This window comes from Bombus huntii, chromosome 1 (genome assembly GCF_024542735.1).
Source record: "Bombus huntii isolate Logan2020A chromosome 1, iyBomHunt1.1, whole genome shotgun sequence".
Classification (NCBI taxonomy): Eukaryota; Metazoa; Arthropoda; class Insecta; order Hymenoptera; family Apidae; genus Bombus; species Bombus huntii.
The window spans coordinates 13,573,627-13,597,516 of NC_066238.1; the positions used below are offsets into that span (position 1 = coordinate 13,573,627).

The 23,890-nt window shown below is 39.0% G+C and overlaps 1 protein-coding gene and 2 long non-coding RNA genes across 10 annotated transcripts in view; 1 reads left to right on the forward strand and 2 right to left on the reverse strand.

The window, feature by feature from the left end:
• LOC126864270 (transcriptional regulator ERG homolog) overlaps positions 1-23,890 on the forward strand; it is a 79,744-nt gene that overhangs the window by 48,414 nt on the left and 7,440 nt on the right. For 4 of the 5 annotated variants that reach the window (XM_050615471.1, XM_050615481.1, XM_050615452.1 and 1 more), the window contains 3 exons: positions 3,508-3,567; positions 20,002-20,061; positions 23,443-23,680. In XM_050615471.1, coding sequence (XP_050471428.1) covers positions 3,508-3,567; positions 20,002-20,061; positions 23,443-23,680 — 358 coding nt within the window. The remainder of the gene's footprint in view (positions 1-3,507; positions 3,568-20,001; positions 20,062-23,442; positions 23,681-23,890) is intronic. The other variant, XM_050615462.1, reaches the window with a different exon arrangement.
• Positions 12,931-19,994, reverse strand: LOC126864346 (uncharacterized). Of its 4 annotated transcripts, none has more exons than XR_007689137.1 (5): positions 16,739-19,994; positions 15,275-16,646; positions 15,076-15,147; positions 14,038-14,971; positions 12,931-13,925 (listed from the first exon to the last, which is right to left on the reverse strand). It is a non-coding gene; the product is annotated as an uncharacterized LOC126864346 (long non-coding RNA). The 4 variants fall into 4 exon arrangements; XR_007689141.1 differs by having other exon boundaries at positions 14,038-14,154; positions 14,768-14,971; positions 15,275-19,994; XR_007689147.1 differs by having other exon boundaries at positions 14,049-14,971; positions 15,275-19,994.
• On the reverse strand, positions 20,083-23,433 carry LOC126864377 (uncharacterized). Its single transcript, XR_007689153.1, has 3 exons — positions 21,992-23,433; positions 21,791-21,910; positions 20,083-21,678 (listed from the first exon to the last, which is right to left on the reverse strand). It is a non-coding gene; the product is annotated as an uncharacterized LOC126864377 (long non-coding RNA).

Consider the following 23,890-nt stretch of genomic DNA (forward strand, 5'->3'; position numbering starts at 1 on the left):
CTTTAACCCCTCACACGCTCTGTATACAGGGTTCTCACACTATACAGAGCGCAGGCGTTCATCCGCCCCTTGGTTCGAGGGTGTAAGTCCAAGCATAAACCCCGCCTACCTTGCCACATCAACGAGCCAACCCCTGATGGCCGTTCTATTGCCTCGTTCAACGAAAACCAGACTCATGGGCGGAGACAAGGTTGCACGATTATCGTCACTGCCCCTAGAAACGTTCCTCGACCGCCAGTGTCGCTCAGAGCGGGTCGCCAAGATGATCGGCGCCCTTATCGCGCAGACAACCAACTCGTATCGTAGATTCGAACGATCGAATTCGTTCTTCGTGATTCTCCTTTGTGTCGTGATTTTTATTATTAATATCGATATCGAGAAGGTAGACGCCACCGTGTAAACCTCGTAACATCTGGTCGATTAAGTTTACGCTCTTCCAGAAGTTCCGTTCGAACGAGTTTGAAGTAGGTTTCGGTCATTTGGTTCGGTTGCATTCTCTTCACTTCATCGAGAGGTATACTTGTTTGATTATGAGAAGACGTTTTGATTGGTCGGCGACGGGGTTACCAGCGGTTTGGACGTTCGTAGTGCCGTGATTTCGAGACACTACAGGGGGGTGTAGATATCCCGTGTAGGCCAGCGTATCCAGCGATTGCTGGTACACGGGCCAACGCCACGCGATGCTGGACCTTAAGAGCAGCGGGACCACCGCCGCGGAACTCCCACGCACCACGGCGTTCACCAATCTATCCATGCTGTTCGCCGGTACGTTCGTCGATTTGCGTATGTGAAACACGTTCAGCTTTGCGCGGTTCTTTATTTTATGCGAGGCTGGCTTTCGTTTGGGCCCCCATGCGCTCCATTAATCCGGTGATGTCGATCCCTTGGCAGCTGATTCTGTAAACAGTGTAACAACTGTATATTTCGATCGAAATATTAATTTAGTTTGAAATTAATCGACCTGATACGACCTGGTCGAGCAATCTATTCAATTTAACGTCTTCTGACATTTTTAGAATATTTTTGTATTTTCAGTTCTCAGAGTCATACCTGTCACCTGTTTTGTTCATCGTTTCGATCAAATTTTGTTTCTTCTAAAATTTCATCTATCGTTTCTTCCTATCGTGTACGTTTTTCTTAGTTCAGAGATTCTTTTGTTATAGTCATTGATACTTCGTTATTGCGAGATTATTCGCGTACTTCGTAACGCTAAAAGAAAGTCTTATTAATAAATTTCTTGTCCCAATTTTACGTTAAATACTTTTTTAAAACGTTACAAATTCTGTTCGTTCGCAAAAGTGAGAACAAGATCGAGATATAAAAGATATAAATCGATAACGACGATCTAGATCCAGCGATGATCCATGTGCGACCACGTGGCACTATGGTTTCGTTTGACGCTGTATGGCGTGCATGGAACCTCGCGACAAGTGAATGTATCGAAATAACAAAAAAGAATAGCTTGATTTTTCCAATGATACTCTCTGTTCTCTCTGTCGCGTTTGATGCTGAAGGAGCTGACACCTTTCAGTTTCTTAAATAAAGAGATTCACAGACCTTGAACGATAAAGTTCTTCGTGGCGAATAAGACAAGCTGATTCTAGTCTTCCCTACAAAAAGATTATTTTTATCAATACTACGTCACAACCTCGTGTAACAAATAACAGTAAATAAATTTTACAATAAGATTATAGTTTCATTACGAAGGACTTATTTCTATATTTATTTATAAGAAAAGAAAAACAGGTCATCTTACTCGAACCACTCGAGGCTCCTTCTGTTGCTCTTCGCTAACTTTATAATGAAATTTGCTGGTATTTTATCTGAATAAAAAATGTATCATAAACGAAGCTCGGCGAATACAACAATCCGCAAATAATTCCACCATTCACTTGCTTAAAATGGTGGCGACGATCCTTTAAAAAAGAGTAGCTCTCCCCTCTAATGCGAATAGACGTAACTAGAAAAGCCAGAGAAGAGAGCAGGTAATTGGAAGAGAGTAGATGATTCGCAGGCTGAAACGGTACATTAGCGCACGAATAGTCCCTGACGTTTTCGTGAACGTGAAATCCGAGGCCCTATTAATGGAACATGGTCTCCAGATCAAATGAAGGGGATAGTAAAGACGAAAGGTTGACTCGTTTCGTACACCTAGGCCTTCTGTTTGCACAGAAAGACGGACTTTCTGCGAGCATGACGTACCGTACCGCGTGTGTATACACATGGGAGCCACCCTCGTGCCAATAACTGCCAAATGAAAATATATCTGTCTGCAAACAGACCGGCGGCGCTCGAAACACCGCCGGAAGAATCGACCGAAGGTTCCTAAGGGATGATCGCGACGTCCCTGAAACCAATACCGTGCACGCGTTTCGATCACCATCGTGACAGCAGTGTTAACATAAATATCTTAGATAAATATAGGTGTTCGGATAAATATAGCAGATTTTAGATATATAGAATATAGGTAGAGTATTTCAGTATTTGGAAAATATAATAAAAAACGGTACAGTGATTCGCATTAATATTTGGATACCGCTATATGGCATTCTTATAAATTCATTCTTATACAATATACAAAAAATTCCTCTGCTCATCTTCTTGTATTTATGGTCCAATATCATCCAATATCACATCACAGTGCGATTGCTCTATTTTATTTGTATTTGTTTAAAATAGCGTTGCATGTTGTTAGCAAATATGTAGATATATATAAAAATAATACATAAATATATTTTGTTAGCAAAAATATAAATGTCATTTATGTAACGCATATAGCTGATTACGTAATATCGCGATAAACTAAATGTAATGTGGAAATTTGATATGTAAGAATTAGAAGAGGTATTTTAATCTGTTGAAAAATGCATAGAGCAGTCAGCCACAGTATGACGAGACGTTGGACCACAGATGTAAGAATATGGCAATGGACAGAATATCGTAGCAAACGTTACTCGGTAATTTTGAGCCATTCTAACGATAATCGAAGAAACTGTTCTCGACGATCGGAACGCAAACTTCGCAAGCACCGTCTTCTCGCCACGCGAAAAGCGATTTTAATCGATCGTCGAGGCCGGTGGATCATATTTTCCAAAGTGCACGGACTTGGAAGAAGGCGGTGTATCGTTAAGGGGTCGTAAAGATTTTCTTAAGGAATTGTTTTTCAACGAAACTCGCTGGAAGGCGGCGATCAGATATACTTTACGGCCACCAAGCGATTCACAGAACTGATTACCTTGCAATTGCAGACGGTATACGTCTTCTAATAACTTGACCTAAAAAACAGAGAAAAAGAAAATTGTGTAATCTCTCGTGAGGGATCGCGAAGCGAATGTAACACGTGCCTGGGCTGCATTTTATAGCTCGATCGATGTGCTGCTTTTCTCTCAACATTGTGTTGTAAACTGTTATTTTCATTGAAATTATGACGTCTGAGCGTCGAAAGATTTATTTTGATGATTCTGTGATTCGTATTTATGCGAGCTTCTCTTTTCCTTCGCGTTACAGATGCCAGCAGCTCGTACAAAGGAGGCTGGAGCCACGCCACGTCGCCAGCTCCTGGACAGGGTAAGTTTCTTTCGTTATTCCTAGTTCATAGTAATTTGACGTTCTATCGTTATGATCGGAGGTTCGTACTTTCGGACGTTTGCAGTAGTTCGTGGTAGGAATAATCGTTTCGACCTGAGCTTCGTACGTCGTAGAATGTTCCTGTTGCTGTGTAAGTGACGGTGTTTCTTGAAATTGTAGCTCGTCGATTTGTCGAAATGGCTTCCTCTAGAACACCACGCAAAAGATAGAATGTAGATGATTTATCGATTTTTGCCAGCAGATCTTAAACAGGCTAAACATTTCTTTGATCGTTTCTAATCTTGATCGTTTTCTGGAGAAAAATTCCCCGTTTTTGTCATCGTGCTCTTCCCAAAGAAGAAGTGATTTTGAAATAGAAAAGCTAATGAAGAAGAAAAGACAGACAGATGTGGCTAACGGTTAGAGTAGAAAATCTATGCAGAAATTCCAGGAAGAACCTAACAAACCCCAATAACTCTACCATAAGAAGCCTCGTAACCGAAACCGCCAGAGAGAAGTCGTCTCTACGAATCGATCCTTGTTGCCATCTTATCGGCCACGGGTGCTAGGACTCCAGTCCCTCCTTCTCCCTTCTCCACCTCCAGATTTTCCTTCTCCCCGTTCTCGATTCGCTACATACAGCCCGGCCAAAGGGTGGTCGGAGGCGCCTCCGGGTGCAAGTTCACGCGTCGCGACTCCTGCCTTCTTCCCTCGCCTTTGTATTCGAATCTACGACTCTCTGCCCATACATATACGCAGCTGTACACGTATCTGTATAAGAGCGTAATACATGGAACACGGTATATTCGCATATGTACTGTGGATTTTTTATGGAAAATTTAAAGGCGCAAAAGTGCAGAGAACGCGCTTCCTGTAATTGCAAAGATATACGAAATATCCAGAATACATTATCTATTCTAACATCTGTTAGACGAAACAAACCTCTGCCCGGATCTCTGCTCTTTTAGTTGCGTTCAATAAAAATACCAATTTGCATAAATATCCTCAGTCCAGTTATATACATATATATTTCTCCTTATACACATACGTATGTGTGTGTGTATATAATATATATGCATATATAGAATACAAGTATTTATACATATATCTGTGTGACTCTACCTATGCATATGCGGATGCACGCATGTATACCTCCGTGTGCGTACGTGTGCACGCATGTCATGTGTGTGTATATCTTTGATATGTCCATGTATGAGACTAGATTGTATGTGCCTTTGTATATGTGAGAATTATGTGTGCGTGTAGGTGTGTGTGAGGACGGGGTGTGAGTGGGCGTCCCGGCGCTTTGTGGCGCGTTGAACCGCGGCCCCTTTGTCGTCGAGAGAGAGAGAGAGAGAACAAGCCCCGGGGGCTGTGTAGAGACGCTTGGCCGCGCGGCAACACCGAACAGCCAGGCCCCACCCTGTGGACTGCGCTGGCACAATCATCTCGCGGAGATCAGAGAGCCCTGCCCGCGGGCAGCTTGTTATAAACGGCTTCTGGACGCCCGGCCAGGTTACAACGCCATGGATCAGCTGGCAAAGAGCGAATTAACGCTTTGACTCTCCGCTATTCAGAGGTTTGGCGAAGAAGAGAGGGACGAATTGGAGGATGGTATTTTATCTTGAGTTCTCGGAGTGGGAAGTTGGTTTTGGAAGATTTTATGGCTGAAAGAAAAGGATATAGAGTTGTGCGTGGATTTGCATATTGGAAACTATGGAGGAATTGCGATCTGGAAAAGGTAATTTGGTAGGTAAATTGGATTTGGTTTAAATGAAAGGCGAAGTGGAGTTCAGGAATAGTAGGATGTTCTTTGTTCCACGTTTTTGTCTGGTTTGAGAAAGCGAATATCGGTTTCGAATCACTTTATGGGAAAATAAAGGTGTACGGAGGTAGGTTTGCTTGATAGGAAATAGCAAAGAGAAGGACAGTTCCTTCTTAAGGAACTTCTTAAAGAAACAGGACTACCCGTTTCTTTATGGTTTGAAGAAGCGAATGTGAATTCTGAAAGATTTAATAGGAAAGATTTGAACGTATAAAAGCAGTGCTCGTTAGTAACAAAATTGGGAGGTAAATCATCGTAGAGATAATAATTGTAAGAGTGAATGTTTGTACGAACCAGAAAGATCGCACATTAAGCAGGTACATTGGCCGGTTTCATGGTATACGTAGTGACACAATCATTTCGCGGAGTTCAGAGGTTTAGCTTGGGGTGGTTTGATGTAAACGGCTTGTGGTTTCGACGCCTCGTTAGATTGCAATCACCATGGATCAGTTGTCAAAGAGGGAATTGATGGTCTCGTTCGCACGTGCGGATCGTACACACAGCGATAGCATTTTCAAATCAAAACTGAAGAACGAAGAACACGGTACTATGGATACAGATAATCTTTCGGAAACTTTGGTCACTTTTAATTTAAATTACCTTCTCAATTCTTTAAGCGTACGACTCTATGATTACAAATTAATACTTTTCTCTTATTACGGTTGTTTTCAGTTTGATTGATATCTTACAGAATTGGATAGAAAAAGTATAGATAGAAATTTTCTCCAAATAAACTTCAAATGTATCTTGATATCTCAAAATGGAACGAGTGATATTATTATTAAAAAAAAAAAGGAAAGTAGAAAAATGTATAACAAATTGATATAAAAATCAATTACAAATACTTGTCACTAATTTTATCAAACACATTAGTAATGAATCAATCAAAATATGTTTTATAAGAAAAGATTTAACGCTACAGTTATCAGAGTACTATAGCCGATATAGGTAAATGGTAATTTTTAGTATTGTATAATAATTTTACAAATTTGCTACGGCATACTTTCAAGGATTTAAGCGGTAAAAGACTTGTCTGTAGGTTTGACTTATTCGGTAAAAATGTTATACTTCGTTATTTTACGATCGATTTTATAGTCATTGCTTGTTTTAGTGTTTAAGAGTCGAATAGTATTCTTTCTTCGTATTTTTCTAGATGTCTTTGTTATGTTTTTTCTTGTAGTTCTTGAAGTTCAATTTCATTCATTTATATTATTTATATTCGTACAATTACGAACTCGTATCCATATTTATTTATGGTCCCTTTTAGATTGTGAAATTCTACTTATCGTACGATAATTACGTCCGATATTACAAAAAGAGCGTCAGAATTTCAAATTACTTCGCTCGCACAAAACTTTCAATTTACAGTTCTTATTATATTTCAATTCTTCTAATATTCAGACTTCGCGTATGATTCATTTTTATCATTTATTTAACACGAGGCTCGCTTTCTTTTCAGATATAGGAATTTTACTGACTGTTTTTGATACAAAAGGCAAAATATCATCAAACAAACTGGCTCGTGAATTCATGTAAATTTTCCCCTTCTAAATAAATTTACATGGTCGCCCTTATCGTTTGTTTATCATAAAATTGGAAACTCGAAATGTAACGCGGAAGGTGATTACCATAGTCTGATAGAACGACGAAGGAAACTATTAGCGGTGATCGTTTCCTCAGCTTTCAATTGGAAACACAAGAGAAATTAAAATTCTAGAAGTCCTATAACATTCATTGTTTATCGTGAAAGTCAGCAATCTCTGAGTTAGCGAAAATTTCTCTGGAACCGGTGACCCAGCACCTTCTGTTACTACACTGCAAAATCCTAGCTTACTCAGTCTCTACACCTCGCCTTTTATCATTTCACGCATCAACGTCTCCAGCAAGCTCGCAAATCGTCAACATCGTTCTGATCGTGGCCAACTTCCTTTGACTCGGTTTACACATCACGGGGCAACGCGAAAGGGAACGAAACCATCGTCAGCAGGAACCTCGTGAAATTACGCGACGACGCGTGTTGGCCCCGGGCCACTTTGTGGCTCTCGCGTCAAATTGAAATTACAAGCTACCCTTTCGTCCGCACACCTCTCACAGGCCAAATTAATTTGCTCTTCTTCTAACAATATCCCTTTCTGTCGAAAATAATTTAGAATGCGTTTCCAACGATACGACGATATCTTCTTCGATACTCTTCCCATTTCTTCGAGGTGGTGGATGGCGATGAATAGACTGCAGATTTTTATGCAAATTTATATCTTTGTAGATTTTTAGAGAGATGAAAAAATTACAGAAATAGAATTTAAATAGAGGTTCGACATCGAAAACGTTATTAAAAAGTTATTAAACGTTAAAAAACAAAGCTCTACTTTGAATATTTGATATGCGTTCTGTGCATTTTTGCATACTTGAATTTCGCACACATGCATCAAAAATCCGCGGTCTGGTGATAAACTATCCAACGATAGGTTCACTAGGCCATAAACGAATATTCCAGATACTTATATACGTTCCCCGTGGTAATTCGAGCAGAGTCATTAACGTTGATCGCGTGTTCGCCGAAACTTATGGTGGATTACGCTTGTATACTTCTTATCGATGGAAGGAAGCTCCACGGCGCATTTTGTTCACGCGATTTCTTCGGAAGAAACTGGCGACTCTGTTGCGTAACCATAGGCGAATATACCAGGCGCTATGTTGCTTTGCAATATTATCAGCTCCGACATTTATCTTTTACTTGCTTACTCTTGGACACCGCACAAAAATTCCCTAAAAAAAGAAAATCCACTTTAGATTTAGAATCTTATTACTATCGATCATCATCGTCTTACTAATTTCTACTACGATTCAACGACAAGAATAATTGACATTTAAATCATCTCTATAGCACGAATTTTCCAGAAGGAAATTCTCCGCGTTATCTTCAAAATCAAAAATCTTCGATCCGATACCTTCGTCCAGTTCTCCACACCTGTACGGCAGTCTGAAAGTGCTCAAAAAATTGGCGATCGAGAAGTCACACGAAAGGTCAGACATGTTCCACGAAAGGAACAGGCATGCACGAGGGTAAAAGGTTCGTCCAGGCATAGATATCGACCTCCGTTCTCAACCGGTCTGCCCAGTGGCCAGGAAAAGCGACTCTAAGACAACTAGTAGAACAATAAAAGTACTCCTCCCTGTTTCCACGTCCGCCACGAGCGTGCCTCGCGTGACTTGCTGACCCAAGTCGACCAACCCTCGACCTCTCTCCCACGTGTACATATATTCCTACATCTGTGCACACATACGTATACATATGTATTTACACATGTGTATATGTGTGTATGTGTATCCGAAGGCAACCCTAACTTCCCTATGATAATTACGTACTCCGGCACGGCGACGCGTGCCTTGGCAGTTCGCTCACGCGCCTGATCACGTATGCCGTGACTATCATACCACCTCGACACCCATAGGTAACGACCTGGCCACCCTCCACGCCGGATCTCCGGGGTAATGGGCGTTTGAAAAAGTGCAATCGAACGTCAGGTTACCGTGATTCAACGGTGAATTGAAATCAGGCCTCTGGTTGAAAGTGTAGAGGGAGGTGAAACAACGTAAGCAAACAACGCTGAGACTTCGTTTGGATGTTTATGGTTGTAACGTTTGTCCATGAGTTGACTCGCCTAGAACAGTTAGTCCTTTGTGGAAGGTAGTTGGGTGGCGAGGTTGGTAGATTGGTTTGTTGCGTAGAACGTTTCGATACTAGAACTACCAGTTTGTAATTTTTCGTGTTTGATGGTTTTTTCATTGTAGCATTGTAGTTGTAGCATTATCATGGAAGACGAACATGGTGAAACTTGGGAAACCAGATATGAGAAGGTGCTTGAAGAGTAATGATCGCCTGCTTTTTGCGGATGTAAACTCCTCTTGGATGGATGAAAGGTCGCAGAGTGTTACAGGGTAGACTCTAGAAATCCAAAGTACCTGCAATGATAATAAACATGTGTAATCTGAGAAAATGAACTTGGAGAATCGTAGAGGATAGAACATGTCGAAACTTTAGGATCAAGTATTGAGAGACAGGCTTGAGGAATAATTACTTTTGTGAATATAAGCTGTTCCTGAGCGGATAAAAGCTTCTAAAACATGGCAGTTCAAGCCTTCAGATACCGAGGTATATGAAAGGATAACGATGAACATTGCAAGGAGTATGTACGTTAATAGTGAATTGGAAAAATCACGGAAGGTATAATACAATCGTCAAGACAAGAAGATTCTTCTATACCTAATGACAGATGTATCTTCTGCAAGGAAATAACGCAACGTCTCGCAAGTATTTTAGCCAGCATCCTCAAGAATCCACTGATACATAAATACCGATGTTAAAATCGTGCAATCTGCAAAATCTGAAATTTGAAACAAACGAATTTCAGTCTCGATTCGAAGGCCCTAAACAAATTACGCGATATACATATGCGTTTAGAGGCATAAACGAGACTCGATCGCAGCCGAATTTTTACACCTTGAGGAACAACAGCTTTTATCGTTTCACTGGCGCTGTTAACTACGTATTTTCTTTACCGCATTACGTCGTTCGTGCTCAGGGTAATATGTTTTTGTTCATCAGATAAACTGTTGGTTGTATCAAATCCCATTTGTAACGACGTGTTACGCGGAGCGAAATTAATCGTTTCCTAATTATCGCATAGCGTGAACGCGACAACCGACCGAATGAACACACTCGAAGAAAAAGGATTCTTGTCTCACCGGATGATCTTAACGCGCCGAAAGATTTTCTTTTGCATGAAATCCCGTAATGCTTATCGAGCAAAGTTCAATTAATGCCGACACGAACGCGTTCACACGGCCTCAACCGTACCGATCCTTAGGTTCAAACGTCTCTGTTTGCGCGAACCCGATCCCGGGCATCGCTTAATAATCATTCCCCCTGTTAAGCGTATACACTTATTATCGTGACTATCGTTAAAACATATTCGATAACGGTTACTTTGAAAGGATTTACCTATTCCTGTAAAAAAGTTAAATAGGTTTACAACTTATAAACTGTTATATTACAAACGAGATTTATAGGTTTGTATGCTACGTGTTTTAAATAGCGTTAATAAATGTCACAACTGATAATACTTCGTCGACGAAAGTTGTACAAAATGACGCGACGAGTTGTACAAATGCGAGATAATAAAAAGCCGAAATCAAAAGTAAAAATTAAACGATTCCCTATTAAAGTAGCTTCTAAGGATTTGGTTCAATCGCAATCGCGTACAATGTCATTGTATGAATACCTTGAATAAATTACGAATCTTTTAATCTGCTCGTCGTTTGCTAAAACAACAGAACTCTAAACTTTACATAAACGATTTGTCGTCTAATACCAAACAAACATTTCCCTTCTTAAATACTCTCTAGATCAAAGAAACACGATACAACGTATCCTCTTCTTAAATACCCTACTCAACGCCATACAAAATATCGATGTTCGCAAATAAAAAGGCTATCATATTGAGCATGTTCATCAGACGGCTGGATTCGTGCGGATTTAAGTAGCATGCAGCTCGTGTACCCGTTGATAGACGTTGAACGACGCACGGTTAAAGTGGAAACGCAATCGGCGCGCACCCCAACAAGAAATCGGAGATGAATACGGGCCGATACGAAGGGAGAGAGTGGAAATGCGGCCAGCCAAGCGTAAACGTGTCACGCATAGGCACGTGGCCGTGTATGTACTGGCGAGAAGGCATAATACGAGCGACTTGGACGTATCCCGCGACCCCTCCAATATGTTACCAACGTTTCTTTCGTCATTCCCATTCCATCCAAACGTTGTATCGGCTGGAAGAATAATATTGTGGCTGAGACACGACCGGTACCGATCCAGTCATTCTTATATCCTTGTATCCTTGCAGCAACCCTTCTTCAAGCACATTGGCCATCGATGTATCGAATCCAAATGTGACACGAGGTTTCTAGAACAATATTACGTATATATGTAGTGACTGGTATATTCGAAGTTTCCCAAGTTCATGTTTAAAGTGATAAAACGACGAGAGAATTATTGAGCAGAGAAGCGAGAATGATAGCCTTAGTGAATGATGGATTAACAGCGTATTTGGTGAGATAACAAAAGAGAGTTCTAAGAGATCTTCAGTATTTTGTTTAGCTGTATACGAAATCTCGCGATTGTAAAATTAGTAGTCTATTAATCTTGGAATATTGTAGTAAGTAGTATACTGCGTACTCTAATTATCGTTGAAAAATGTCTTGAAAAATGTCTTGAAAAATGTAAGTCTTTGTTACTTGTATGTTCTAATAATTTTCTCGCGCTGGAAGCTCCCATAACTATTCAAGAATAAATTCAAATCTATACAAAGTGGATATTTAAACTTTAGTTTTACTTATTCTCATGTTTATGGCATAGAACTTCCCAGTACAGTACTAAGAGGATTCTGTATACACAGATGTAGTATTGCAGGGTTAATTGATGAGAATAGGAATGTCAACTGACATGGCACTACTATAGCTGTCTAAAATTCATAAATATTCACCGTGGAAAGACATTCCGCAAATTCCTCGTCGTCCATTACACAATGGACAATGAAAATGATCGAACATTGAACAGTTCCAAATATCCTTTCATTATCTTCTTCCCCTTTTCCATACTCCCACGACAACTGTATTCAATACCAAACATTTAATACTATCGAATTTTTGCCAAACAATAAATTTAATACTGGGAAGTCTACCTGAGCAATCTGCTAATTACTCTGATCAAGATAATCGTTTCTACGTCGAAGTCATCCTTTGAAACATGGTGATTGGCGTTGCGGTGTCGTAATTGTTGCCCGATAAAGCGAATCGATTCCTCAATACAGGCTGGAAAAAGGACACAATGCTACAGGCAGTCGCTCGAGGAGATCGTCGCATCGAAAATCGAACGACAAGGCCATAATTCTATCAACGGTATTGTTTATCCGGCGAAAGGACGATCCTGCATTCGGCGGCGCCCATTTTTATTGTCGTAAATCTGGCAGCGTGAATGTGGCGGTCACGCGCCGTTTCCCGGTGACTTGTTGCCCACGATCCATGTCTCCCGGGTTTTCGTGGCCGTGGGCCACGAGCCTGTGAACGAAATCCGTGCCAGAACTTCGCCGGATCCGGTCGGTTCCCCGTACTTCCTGGTTTATCCGCGTCTCCCGCTGCCATTCGGCTAAAATGTCGCGACTCCTACATTGCCACGGCAATATAGTTTTTATACTTGGTAGCTCCGGTAAAGGACTTTGGGTTTTACGTGGACCTGCAACGTTTCAGTTTCAGCATGATGGTAACAAGTTTGATAATAAAATAAGTAAAGTAACGTCTGTTTAATTGTCCTATTTAATGCAAGGTAGCTATACCATAGAAACGAGCAATAGAAATTTATAACGTACAACCTGTTATTTGTTATTCAAGTAATATTATTATCTGGTAATATATTATCGTACAAGATACTTCAGGTATTGATAAGTCGGAATAGTAGTAATGGATAATAGAATTTGTATAATTAGTTACTTACGACGACTAGATAGAAAAGTGATAGGCATTCTATGTTAATCATCAACTGGTGTAACAGTAATACATTTTCTTCCGTGCATCTTTATATTACCAGAGTATTCAGAGTATTAGCTACCTATGGTGCCCCTTAATACATACAGAACTAATCATCAATCAAGTTCTTCGCTGATTAATTATTTATTTGTTACTTGCTTACCAACAACTTACCATTCTTATCGTAGCACCGTGCAATTATTTATGTTTAAGCTTTAATTCGTGTTATCTTCCCCGGTATCTTCTATTTCTCTGAGCAAACGCAATTGCATCACCGACTGCATACTAGAAACAATTTTGCCCTCGCAATTCAAATCCTAGAGTTACCGTTCTAAAAATATTCCTTCGACCACGATACTCCTAAAATATATAAACTGATTATACGCTAGCTTTACCAATGTATCAAGCAATAAAAATCCATTTCTTTATCTTCGTTATTATCTGCATAGCCTGGCCCCTGGTTTGTAAACCTACGTACTCATAAAATTGCATTTTTACGTGACCTGATACGGGCGAAGAATTTCGCGGCCCGTAACGTTTTCAGGATTAAGCAGGGACACATAGGGACCAAAGCTAATCCCTGCTACCTTACGAGCCACTCGTTTTCCAGCCAGCACGTTTAAAGGGTCGCGTGCTACGCTCGCTTGTTCATTATTACGCACCGCACGGGCAACTGTGATTTATGCCCGAAATAGGCACACCGCTCCAGACGGCTGTGTGTATGAGTCAGTGATACCACTTAAGGCCAAATCGCAGAGTGATGAATTGACTTATTGTCGGACGTAAATAAGAGCGGCGGGTGCCGGTGTTTTAACCTCGTTCAGACACGATTAGACCGATCGCTTTGGCCCTTGTATCGCCCCTGTATTAAATTATTCCATTCGCCATTTCACTTGTCCGGAAACCGGATGTCGCAGCAATAGGCATCGAAACTTTCCTCCTTCCATCGTACCTTATAAAAGCATATTGGACTTTTAATTCGTATAAATTTTAACGCAAGGTCTTCTTATGTATAGTTTGGTGGTTAATGGGATTTTACAGACTAATAGATGAAATAAATCTACCTTAAGCTTACATCTTGTAAGTATTCATCTTGAACGTGATGCAGCTAAATTGTATTGCGGTTCATGGGACATTTTCCTGCGACATGAACATTAAGGATGATATAATTACACAGCCTCCTGGAAAATAATTTAAAAGCCAATCATCCATGTGTGCAAAATTTTGTTATACTTTAGCAGTCAGAGGAATTATAAGTTGGATAGAATTATTGTACGTAGAGATTTCAAGATTATTTGACATTTACATCATGTACCGTTTAATTAACACTAGAGCTGCCAAGCTACAATTTATACATATCTATAGAACTAATCTGGTTCCTAGCAAAAACTTGTAAGGTGAATAGGATTAGGAAGCATTAAAGACCTAAAGAAAATATTTGTGCAGAATATTGGATCTCCTCCAAAAGAGTAAACTCCAAAAGAGAGTGCGTGTGTTGATTTGGAAAAATAATGAAAATACATTTCCATGAACGTATATACTAAGAATTTAAGAGAAAGAAGCTTATCATGAAAAAAATGTTATAATACCAGATGATTTAACCGGGACAGCGATAATTTTAATTGCCGCAATAAAGTTATTTGCGGCGGTCAGCCAGAGGTAGAAAGAGGATGGTCTTAACCGTTATCGTGAAAAAAGATCAGCGTGCACGATCGAGTAGAATGGCTGAGAAATCAAGAGGGCTATAGTTTCGATACGATGCGTGAAAGTAAGGAAACAAGCATTGCACGCAACTGGCTCTTTAAAGTTGCGCGAGCAAGCGAATCGCTTGAGCGACTCGCGCCAGTTACAACGCGATCTTTTCCTGGTAAAACCGCAATTAATCACAATTAAGCGATTGCCGTCTCGTGTCGCGTTGCAGAATTTTTCCACCGCGCTGCCACGTTCTCTGCTAACCGTATAAGTACAGAAGATTTAGCGTGTGCCGCGTCAGTTTCTCTGAAAATAATTAAAAATCACGTATACAGGAAGTACTTATGAAATGTCTAAGAAAATTATGTAGCCCCTAAAGGCAGGTTCAATTACAGCAAGAATGTACTCACGAATGCAAGTTAATTTCCGATATAAATGTTTCCTTTCAAGCTTCAGCACTTATTCACAAATTAGCGTTGCTCCTGATAATGGTGGATACCTAAGTATGTTAATATACAGATGTTGTAATAAAAGTAGACAGGCATATAGAATAATAATAATGTCTCTGTCTCGATAAACGACAGTAATTAGTTTAAGAGATAAAAGTACCTGAGTATTTTTACTAATCGTGAGAGCAAAATATCCAAAATATCTCTGATAGGTCCAGTTCCAGTAAGAATTCTTTACCATTTCAATCTTCGCCACATCATCAAGATCTGAAAGCCCGCTCATTTTCTAATTCCATAGAAATTCAAGATGTATTATGCAAATCTACCACGATCCAAAACATTGCAACGACGATGCAAAGACAGTATCAAGAGGATTTGTTAACACTTGTGGCAGAAAAACGAAACTGGAAGTTCAGATATAAAGGGCTAAAAATATGGGAAAGGTACGGAAACGGAATAGTAACGATAATTGTACGAAGCTGCGTAGCGACGCTGGTTGAACAGAGGTGTGCATTAGGAAGTTGCCCAAGTTCCAACAAAGTCGTGGAACGACGTAGACGTGGATGATTCCCCTTCTTGCAGGCCCCAGTAGCATTGTAGCGACGACTGAAACAACCAAAGAGTGCAGCAGCTTGGAATAGCGAGTCCTTTGATCCTCCCCCGTGGAAGCTGTACGTCGCCTAACGGGATTACCCCACCCCGGGTAATTGCTCGTGAATGCGCAGATATACGCGTGACAATAGCAGAACGTCTATTCGAAGTGACGTAACGTGTCTGACGTACACGACTGTCGATGACTTCTGTGCTACTGACCTTTGAACTTTATAGTTAGAACATACGCTGTACCACACAATCTTTGGCAATATGATTCTTAAATCTCAACTGCCATTCTAAAGTGCTGGAAAATATCAGGTATTATAAATATTGCCATAATTTCACTGTTAAATAATAGATGGAATCAAGTGTCTTACCATTAGTAAACATGAATTAGATTGAGTGACATGATTATCAAATTAATTTATAAATTCAGATTTTAACTTTTATTTGGAGGATCTTGTAAGCCTATAAGAAACAATTAACGAATTAACTCGACGTGGTAAGGGTGCTGGGTACACCCGATTATAGAGTTCTAGTATCTTAATTAAAGTGACTATGATTAAACAATGTACTCATGTGATGTATATACTAAAGATGACTTACAATCAACCAATGTCGAGCACTCGCTATATAAAACCGATGTCAAACTTCCAATTACGCTAGATATACTGAAGACTATAGTCATTCAACTATACAACAATATGAGTTGTATATTAAAGATAAGTACAGTTGACTCTATCTCAATGAAGTTGGTTTATGCTACCTCGTTTATCATCACGTAATAATTTATATTGTGGCGAAGAAATGTCCAATCTAATCCAAACTTCTTCGTTCGACGTTTAACTCTTCTTTTGCTTTCCTCTATTTTCAATTGTTTGACAGTCTTACTCATAATATGGATCATAGTTTCTCCTCTGAAGATTCCGTTTAACCCGCTGAAAAGATTAGACAGGTTAATAAAAGCCAGTTAATGAGACCTCTTTGAAAAGTGGTCTGATGATGTTAGACTGTACAATAGGCAACATACAGAAGGAACTTGTTGACTTGCTGTCTGTATAGTATGACTGACTCGGCTGACTCTCCTTATGTGATACAGTTAAACAGGTCATGTATAGTACTTGAACGTTACAACTTGAAAGTTTGCATTTCTGCCTTTCCAATGTTTTCGTTTAGTTTAGACGCTGTGTTATTGTATCGTGAGAATAATTTATGTAGACGGATAAAACAGCTGGAACAGGGATGCAAATAAGGTCTCAGTGGGCAGGTGCTGCTTGTTAACATAGCGTAACACCAGCTGCAGATTTTTAACTGATTTTCTAACATCTTATGAACTTTTGCCAAGCTATTGAAATATAGAGGCATATCTTTTCCAGTAACAATGTTTCAAATTCGTTTCTCCCGTGCTTGTGCAAAGCTAGAGGAAATATGAAAATCATCTCAACTTTCATCTTTCTATTATCATTCGTCTCTTCTTTCAAAAAACAATGTCTAAAGTACATATTTCATATTTCTACAAAACTATAAAGAGTACAAATCCCTCTATTGTAAACATTTCAATCTTCTCTCAAAAGCAATATTTAAAATTCACCTTGCATACAACTACAAAATTCTAAACGATACAAAAATCACTCCAATCTTCTTTACCCCTTTATCACCAAAATTTATATCTTCTACAAAAAAAAAACCGATTATATCTCCTCATTCATTTACCTCTACAAGATCATAAAACACTATAAGATATCATTTCGATCATTTTCATCCCTGCATGAACAAAACTCTATCTTCTATAATAAATTGAAAAATCAATGTTTGAACTTCACATCTATGACGTTTACTCGAACACGGAGAAACGAATACAGTCCAGATTCCAGAACATCAAGATTCCGTGTCATCAGGATGTCGGAGTTCGTCTTTTGACGTGGAAGGCCACCGAAGTCGTAGCCCTACGGCTACGCTGATTGTGGCGGACCCTCGCGACCTGGACCGTGGAGTTGCATCCCTCGTGCAAGATTCTCCCGCGTGCCAATCAGAGACGAAATCAAATTGTTTAACACAGCGGACACCAACTGCTATTTAGAAGCAGCATCTGCCTTGCACAATCAAACTGCAGGATTCCTACAGGATGCTCCAGTCGCGTCAACTGGAAAAGGAAAACAAAATCCATTTACTGTGATGATGTTTCGCAATGTCTTCATACGTTAATGTATTATTTTATATGTGAAATTTAACCTTCTGCCATGGTCTATTAGCTTTTATCGAAGCTGACGTTTCCAAACAAATATAGGATATAGCATACATATTTTTATTTAGCATACACGTTTTTATCTTGCTCACTTCTTGCTTCTAAAACTTCAATCCGTCATGCAGGTTTCTAACAATTTGGAACCAGACGTGTCATCCCTGTTGATTCATTGTCGATTCTTATTTCCAATTCCTTAATTTTCCTCATAATCATTCAAAAAAAAAGAAAAAAAAATAGGATCAGAGACGTATTAATTGCCTTTATCGACTATCATTTGTGTTTGTTGATTCAGACTTCACTTTGAAGCAATTATTCTATTCGATACCAAAGACTGACCTTCTCGATCAGCCGAACCAATTGCCTGCCGATTACCAGGTTTCCACGGTTTTCGGGGCAACGAGAAGATGAAACCGATAACGCGATACCGGACGACGACAGGGAAGGGGCGATTTCCCGTAACGAGAGCATATAACGAGGCGAAATTAAGGGGCATTGTGCCTTAAACAGATTGCACAGTGGCGCGAACGTGACCGGTAGGCATGTTTCCCCGTTGCTCGATCAACTTGCACGTATATACACTCCTATCCATAAGTCACTGGACACTTACGTGTATATACGTATATATACATTTCGGATAAGGAGTAATGAGCTTTGCTATTACAATATAAAGTTGACAGTTATTACTTATTATTGTTCGTATGCGTTATAAGGGAAACCGAATTAAGCTAAATTCTTTGTATTCTTTCTATTGAATTGAATATTCTTCGCTCTCTGAATTATAGTAAATTCTTTGCGTTCACTGAATTGAATTGAATTCTCTGTCTTGCGTGTGTCTTCTGTGTGAATTAAAGTAACTTCTTTACATTTTCTGAGTCGAACTAGATTTAAAGAAAATCTCTCAATTTTCTAACTCTTTTGAATACCCCACGTTCTACTTAAAAAATTTTGTTTCTACATACAAACACAATCGACAAATATTGTATTCTAGACAAATCTGCTCACCTTATAAATTATACATACATTACTATTATTATATTAGACGATATTATCATTACAATTATATTACTACAATTATATTAGAAGTTCATTGATATAAAGTAACGTATGTTTATTACATTTTGAAAACCATCAACTTGATTCTGCTGCTCAATGCTTAATAAGAATTATGTTTAAAATTAGTAAGTTTCTAGTGGCTTATAGACAGAGCTATATACGTATATAGGTACACATATAGGAAGAGGAGTCGAAAGCCTGATAAGGCGATGGAGAAACCAACGCGTCGGTGGAACGTGGAAGCGGGGAGAAACGTATACGAACCACTCAGCCCCGTGTTTGCCTACACGGAAATCCTCTCTAACGGATTCTAACGCTCGACCGAGCTTGTACTTTTTCATCTTCGACCAACCGACGATTTTCCCTGCACCCTTTTCCTAACGGACCTTGCCGCTTACGTCGTTTCTCTGCGATATCTTCATCGAGGATAGGACATTCTTCAAAATGACAGACTTTAAGTCTACTCGTTTCTGTTAGAGAAGGATAACAGGTTGTTAATACAGTGATCGTTGAATGATTTAAATGTAGATTTTGAAAGTATAAAATTGAATCGGTATCAGTATTTGATCTGTTTTATTTGGGTTTTGTGTAGAAAGCTTTATTACTACCTTGTGTGTACAAACCTTTCGGAGGAATTTGAAGAAGACCTGGATAACGTGAAGAACGTAGAAGTTAATCTTCTCAAGTTCTTAGTATTTGGAATTTTCTGAAATGTTGAAACTGCAACTTTGGAGGTGATGTTTTGAACTTCGATTGGACTTTAGATTGGACACTTCATTTTCCGAAATTTCGGGGCTGAAGTTTTGGAACTCTCAGGTTCTTAACATTTGAAATCTCCGTTCTCCGAAGTTTTGCAACTGGAGTTTTTAAATTCTAGAAGTTTTCGTCTTCAGGAGGAGATCCTTAAGAGAAAGATATAGCGTATAAGTTTCTATGAATTTGTCTTTATAATTGGAACAATATGTTGAGAATAACTGGTAATTACTCTCTTCCAGGATACGGAAGCAGCTTATCCAAGTCAGCACTGGACACGCACACCCACCTCAGGCAGCCTGGTATGTAGTAGGTAGATATTTTTGAGAAGTTAAAGCACTACACCTTCTTAGTCTACGGCAAAGACAGAAAGAAAATATTATATTAATCATAAATATTATTGTATAAATTTACTAATAATAGATTTTCTCGTTTTATCATATTTTTATCAACGATTGTCCTTTTAGTGGAGACTAACAAAGATATAATTCTAACAAAGATTGCAACAGTTAAAATAGTTGACTTATTAAAAGAATATCGACGGATACACGCGAGCTAAAAAATTACATATCATGATCTACAAAAGAGCGAACATTCACGCGTGGCCCAATCGACGGTGATTTTCGACGTAATTGCACGGAATGACCTTCACGATTATTACGTTCGTCACTAATCACGCAAAGCCCCTCATTCCTGACTTTTCAGCACCACGCCCAAAAATTACTCTTTCCGACTGATCAATAGCTTTAAATAAGTGACTCGAAAACCGTTTCTAATGCTTCTGCTCTTATTATTACAAATATTCAAAATTAAACTAAATAAAATATCTACTAATCTAATCTATATAAAACTAGAAGATTATTTCTACAAAGAGAAACTGACGTACTTAATAGAATTACTTCTATATAAAATTTATATTCGACTAAATTAACTAACTTTGGATTAATACGTCAATATCTTTCAGCATCTCGGCGGAATTTAATTAATACATTATTTATTAGGTAATTAATATATGTATCAGATACTCCTATTATCCTTACAAATTATGCTTAGAAAGTAATTTATGCAACGTTCCTTACATTACCCAGTACCTATTGAAACGACACTTTACACAATCAGAAAAATTGAACTAACAACTTCGATTTAAACTTTAAATAAGCAGAGCAATTTGAAAAAGTATCACAGAAGGAACGAAGCGTATCTAGTATAGATAGAATTAATATATTATAAAAGTAAAGCAGATATCTCTTCCTTTCACTATTGAAATCAGAATATCATCACCATCAACCGGTCGATGCTTTACCGCCAGTCAAATTTGATTTACATAAGGTAAAGTTTGAATGGAAAATCCAACGGAAACCACGGTCTCTACTCAGATCGATGTAAATTTTCGTTCGAGAATTCTGAGTTTCCGCCAAACGAAGAAAAGAATCTCCGCAGATCTAACTTGAAACAGGATCACCGGTGTCCATGGAATTCTCCATCTTCTTGGTCGAGCAGCTTCATAAAACATAGGATACTGAAAAGTTACAGTGGCGTTTCAGTATCTCTGTTGGCGGTTTCGGCTCATCCCTCCCCCAACCCCTTTAGCCTGTTCAGCAGATAAATGGGTGTACCGCGCCCCTTCCCATTATTAACTTGTAAGTGAATTACCGTTCGATCGAAAGGCGATCACTCCGCCACGCGTTTCAGGGGATTCATCGGGCGAAACGACCTTTGAGGTCCGGCAATTCACCAGCCATCCCCATCGTGTACGTCTGTCCCCTATTATAATCTGTTGAAATGTATTTTTATGGGAGTCGAACCAACGACAGTCAGAATTATACAGTTGCTGTGATTCCTTTCCATTTTCTTCCATTTCCATTCTTGATTTCTCTTCTTTTGGATAATACCGGATTCAAATACTTTTGATCTTCTTCCTGAAAAATTCCATGTTATGTATATTTTTAGAGGAACAGCGGGATTATATAAATATTCTGACAGCTTTAAATTCTGTAAATCTTCTGCATCGAGGTGCATAAATCTACTCACTTGTCCGATTTATCTGAATCTACTGAATTCTCATCTCACATGCCTGGATCTCCTGAATTGTCCGACTTGCCTGGATCTCCTGAATTGTCCGGCTTGCCTGGATCTCCTGAATTGTCCGACCTGCCTGGATCTCCTGAATTGTCCAACCTGCCTGGATCTCCTGAATTGTCCAACCTGCCTGGATCTCTTGAATTGCCCGACTTGCCTGGATCTCCTGAATTGTCCGACTTGCCTGGATCTCCTGAGTTCTTTCTAAATTCTGCAAGTTTCATAAAACGAAGTAAAGCAGGTCAAATCTAATGAAACTACACGGTCCACTAGCATTAAACCAAACTAACATCAAGCAAGCCAAACCTAATTGCAAGCTTAAAATTTAATACTTAAACTACCGATTTTTACATATTATCTACATCTGTTATTATGTACGTACTACGTCTACAAGCGCTATCATATACATTAAAAAAAGTAAAAAAACATAGAAACGTATAATATCCTGGTAAGGCAAAGAAAGATTGTTCTCCGCATCTGTCACGCGAGGGCCATATTTTGATCATTTAGCTCACGCTCGGTCGGAACGCGATGCTCAGTTTAACAGTGTTCGCTCTCTCAGAAGACATTCGTGTACGCCCTTTGAACCACTCCGTCGTTCGTTCCTTCAATTGAAATTATTATGATCCAAACGAACTCTATTCTATTGTAGGGTTGCGATTATATCCTTTTGTACGGTTGTAGGGCACTCCAGGTCTGAGCAGTAGCGAACGACGGTGATGACGCATTGTAAGGCTTTTAAAGGGCGATACAGGGAGCACTGGGAAACAACCGTGTAATGGATAGGTATATGTTCGGAGGAAATACCGACGAAAGAAGAAGAAAAAATTATAGTGGCCTCGAGTAGAGAAATATAAATTTTTCCGCTCTCCTTCTTCGTTTTCCACGAATGTTCCCTGCAATTATAAACACAATAATTTAACAATTCCATGTAGGAACAATGACCAACAGAAGAATATTTCAAATCCGTATATGATAATTTTAATAAAACTTATATAGAAAATAATTTTAGAACAAATATTTGATATATGTGTTTTCTGTTAGCGATCGTGCTTGACTTAGAAAAATATACGTAAAGATTATTACTGTTTGGAATAATTAATAAGTGCTATTATTATTAATTATCGACTCAGATATTATGATAATGTAACTCTCTTATTGCGCGTTGCTGAATCAACTGGGTAAAAATTAGTTCATACCATAAGAAGTTGAAAAACAAGTCATTGCTAGAAATAATATAGGAATTATAGACGAGAATATTCAAAAAAGACAAAAAGACAAAAAAGTTCTCTTGTAGAACTAACTAATTAAAACTAACTTGAACAACTATTATTGGAAAGCAATTTCATAGAAAATTCAATGAAAGGATCATTCCTATACTTACTATATATACTTAACAATTACCAAATAAATTTGTATACGTGTATCACAGATGAAAATGAATCTAAATATTCCCTTTTAACATCTTCTAGGATTATCGAATCTGAAAAGAAAACGACAGAATTAAAAAAAGAGACGATCACTTGGGCAAAAAGCAAGGCAAAGTTTATGAATGAAGATGAAAGGATTGTAAATTATGAATCGAATCTTTCCAACTGTTGTAGATCCCTATCAAATGTTCGGAGCGACGAGCAGTCGGCTCGCGAGCTCCGGTTCCGGTCAGATTCAGCTCTGGCAATTTTTACTCGAGCTACTGTCGGATTCGAGCAACGCCGCGTGCATTACGTGGGAAGGAACCAACGGCGAATTTAAGTTGACTGACCCTGACGAGGTGGCGAGACGTTGGGGCGAAAGGAAGTCCAAGCCTAATATGAATTACGACAAATTGTCGAGGGCTTTGAGGTGAGTGACGTTTCATAATCCTCCTTTAACATACGAAGCATAAATCCTTTAATAATTAGTACACCTCTTATCCTAATTAAACTTTAGAACGCGCCTTATAAATTTTCCTGTAATTTTCCTGTAAAAAGAATTCCTGTAATTTCAATTCTTGTCATATAGCAAAAAGAAACTTTAAGAAGGAAATATAATAGAATACTAATTAATATTATT